The 3,951-nt window shown below is 44.1% G+C and overlaps 1 protein-coding gene across 6 annotated transcripts in view; it reads right to left on the bottom strand.

Annotated features, from left to right (window-relative positions):
• Positions 1 to 3,951, bottom strand: part of LOC115294307 (protocadherin gamma-C3) — a 161,270-nt gene that overhangs the window by 89,836 nt on the left and 67,483 nt on the right. Inside the window, exon 1 of one of the 6 annotated variants that reach the window (XM_029942094.1) lies at positions 2,483 to 3,951. This exon is cut by the window's right edge and continues 1,053 nt beyond it. The exons of the other annotated variants lie outside the window; for them this stretch is intronic. Within the exon in view, the coding sequence (XP_029797954.1) occupies positions 2,483 to 3,951 (1,469 nt within the window). The remainder of the gene's footprint in view (positions 1 to 2,482) is intronic. 6 annotated transcript variants of the gene reach the window in all.

Here is a 3,951-nt window from a genome sequence, read left to right as displayed (position 1 = left end):
TCTGTGGTGCAGAGGTCCGGAGCTCCGAACAGGCTCTATTGCCTGCGTGAGGGTCAGGGCGCCTGTTTTCCAGAGGAGGAAGCGGTGTAAAGGTTCGGGCTAGCGAGTCGGATCCAGGGAAAGTGCGCTGCGGCTGCGCGAGAAGATCGCCAGTGCCCAAGCTCTGCACTTTGGCCAACAGCGGCGCCCACAGTCCGCACTGGGAAACTGCAGCCCTTGCTGCTTTAGTTTAACCAGAAACAATAATCACAATCCAGCGTCTAAATGAACAACCCATGTTTTAATGTTATATACTTAATACCTTAAATTATAAAGGCTTCTTTAAGATATATTTTCTCTTGTTTCCAAATTATTAGAAATGTGATGAGTTTTTATATAAACCTACATATACCGGTCCATTCGTTTCACCCTTCTACAAACATATATTGAACTCTTGCCTTGTACTAAGTAGTGCCCTTGTCAGTGCTGATATAACACTGTAACAATGAGTAAGACACAGCTCTTGACCTTAGAAATTTTATCATCTACTAACTTCACAAATTCATTTCTGTTTATTAGGTATGATATGTGAAACAATCAATCTTCCTTCATTGATTCCTAAATGTTCCCCCCAACATTTCCAGATTATAAATGTTATTTAACATCATATGTATTAGAGAATACCAATACAGTTGAAAATTATTCTGTAAAGCTGTGCAGTTTCATACCAATCCTCAAACACCTCCTTCTTCTGATAGCATCAACACTTTCTTTTTAAAATTTTCTTTTTGGGGGCGACTGAGTGGCTCAGTCAGTTAAGTGTCTGACTTCAGCTCAGGTCATGATCTCATGGTTCATGGATTCGAGCCCCGCGTCGGGGTATGTGCTGACAGCTAGCTAGAGCCTGGAGCCTGCTTCAGATGTGTCTCCCTCTCTCTCTGACCCTCCCCTGCTTGCACTGTCTCTCTCTGTCTCTCAAAAATAAAAAGACATTACTTTTTACTCTTTTGACTATGTAAGGAAGCACTCATTAAAAACAACCTGTCGCTATGATGTAACCAAGAGACAATTTACTCTACCTCCTTCTTCATATCTCAAAATTACTTAGCTTATGTCATACTCAACATAGTACAAGAGACAATTTACTCTACCTCCTTCTTCATATCTCAGAATTACTTAGCTTATGTCATACTCAACATAGTACATAAATTCATTCTTAAAAGTTACTGGGGAAATGTTTATCTATTCTTCAATACAAAGTCACATGGGGATATTTCAGTAGACCACATGACTTCCTGATCTATGTACGTATGTAATACTGAAGTAAAGTCCTTGAAATTGAGCTCATGGCAAGTTTATTTGCATAAATTTCCCGAATAAATATCATTTGTTCTGATTATTTTACTCCATTTGTTGAAAAAATTTTTTAACAATCAGTGAATCTTTTGGACAAGAATAAGAACTTTCTTGTCTATCAGGGCAAGTTTCCAAACACTTTAAAACTGCAAAGTGTCAATAATATAGTTGTTCCCTCAAATGACTGTACACCCAAACACTACAGAAAGTATGAAGTTAACTCCCACCCACAAGATGTGCAAAATAGGACGGAAAACTATACAATGCTTGGGAAGTGCCCTTTTTATAACAACCAACTGATTTATTGTGTTTTCCACTCTCATGTGATGACAAATCAACGGCTGGCACTGTTAAACTGCTATAACAAGGAATACAGAAGATATATAATCCAGGTGGAATCATTTCTAATTGAATTGATGAGCTTATTTAGAATCTGTTTACATGAAACCACTTTTCTTTTTTAATTTTTAAATGTTTTAATTTTGAGAGAGAGAGAGAGAGAGAGAAAGTGAGTACAGGCAGTGAAGGGTCAGAGAGAGAGGGAGACACCGAATCCGAAAACAGGCTCCAGGCTCTAAGCTGGCAGCACAGAGCCCGAAGCGGGGCTTGAACCCATGAACTGTGAGATCATGACCTTAACTGAAGTCAGATGCTCAACCGACTAGGCCACCCAGGCGTCCCGAAACCACTTTTCTTAAAACCAACATTCTCAAACTCTCTCACCACGAGAACATAGCATATTTCACATGGCTGCCCAATCAAAACAGCTCATTGGAACATACAGAAGGTTTTATTTTTTAAAATGCTCTAAGTAATCTTTACATGTAAAGTGGGGCTCCAACTCATTACCCTGAGATTAAGAGTCGTATGCTCTACTAACTGAGCCAGCCAGGTGCCCCATATATGCAAGACAGTAAACGGTTGAGAATTGACATTTAAACAATCTTGTCTGAGCCTCTGGAGAGCAACTATCCTGATTAGAGCTCAATTTTATGGTATCACCATTAAAACAAACCAAAAACTTTGTGATACACTTTTAAAAAATATTTTGAATTGTCTCCAAAATGTATGTCCTAAAACATAAATTCATAAATACATAAAAATGTAATTTCTCTGAGAATTAAATATAACAAAGAACTGAACTCACCTGAACAGAAGCAGCTTTATCCTTACATTCATGAAAATCTACGGATGTTAATAAGGAATCACTTTTCTCACAGCTCCCCAGACTGATAAGTGTGTCCACGTAGTTGGGCTGGGGGAAAATCTCCTGATTGGCCGGTGAGTCGGCGGTGAGGGATACCTCGTGGGAATACGTCTGCAGGAAAGCCCGCACCCCGTCCACGCCCACAAAGTGCGAAGCGGGCACGCCCACCAGCCCGCCTCCTGAGGCCTGAAGCTGGCGCCTAGAGTGCCAGCGCCTCAGCCTGAGCGCCAGCAGCACGATCACAAACCCAAGGAAGACGCAGGAGACTGCGGCCACCGCCACTACCAGGTACAGCGTGAGGTCAGAATCCTCTGGGTTGGCTGAGGTCCTGATGCTACCCAGGTCAGCCAGGACTTCTGGAATGCTGTCGGCCACGGCCACGGTGACCGTGATGGTAGCCGAGAGAGGGGGCTGGCCATGGTCTTGCACCGCCACCACCAGACTCTGCTTGAGCGCATCTCTGTCCTGCAGGGCCCGTGCAGTGCGCACTTCGCCCGTGTGCAGCCCCACCGCGAAGAGTCCTGGCTCGCTGGCCTTGAGCAGGCGGTAGGACAGCCAGGCGTTCTGGCCAGAGTCTTTGTCTACTGCCACCACCTTGGTCACCAGATAGCCAGGCTCTGCGGATCGGGGCGCCAGCTCCACCCCTGTGGAGCCATCCGTGGGGAGGGCGGGGTACAAGATTTCCGGCACATTGTCATTCTGGTCCAACACAAATATGCTCACAGAAACGTTGCTGCTGAGTGGAGGGTCCCCGCTGTCTCTGGCAGTCACCAGTAGCTGCAAGTCTCGTATGTGCTCATAGTCAAAGGAGCGCAGTGCATATAGGATGCCTGTGTCTGAGTTGATGGAGACATAGGAGGAGAGAGGTGACCCCATGATGATGTCCTCAGCCACAGAGTAAGTGACCAGCGCATTGTTGCCACTATCAGAGTCATGGGCCATCACAGTGAAGATGGAGGCCCCTCTGGGGTTGTTCTCTGGGATATAGGCTGAGTAGGAGGCATGAGGGAACATGGGAGGATTGTCGTTGATATCTGCCACATACAGGGAGATATGAATTTCAGTAGATAGAGAAGGGGTTCCTAGATCTGAGGCTGTCACTGTGATGTTGTACATAGAGATCTTTTCTCGGTCCAAATAGTTCCATGTCACTAATCTATAATAATTATCTATTGATTTTTCTAATTGAAAAGGTAAATTATGATGTGTGTAACAGACAACCTGACCATTCTTCCCAGAGTCTTGGTCATGCACATTCAAAAAGGCGATTACTGTTCCAGGGAGAGTATTTTCCAAGACTGGGCTAAACAGAGATGTAATGATCACTTCTGGTCTATTGTCATTTACATCTTCCACTGAAATGAGCACTTTGGTCCTCCCCAAAAGTGCCCCCACATCTTCAGCTTGTA

This window comes from Suricata suricatta, chromosome 6, assembly GCF_006229205.1.
Source record: "Suricata suricatta isolate VVHF042 chromosome 6, meerkat_22Aug2017_6uvM2_HiC, whole genome shotgun sequence".
Lineage (NCBI taxonomy): Eukaryota > Metazoa > Chordata > Mammalia > Carnivora > Herpestidae > Suricata > Suricata suricatta.
Note: the sequence above shows the minus strand (reverse complement) of the source record. Positions and strands in the feature narration are given on the sequence as shown.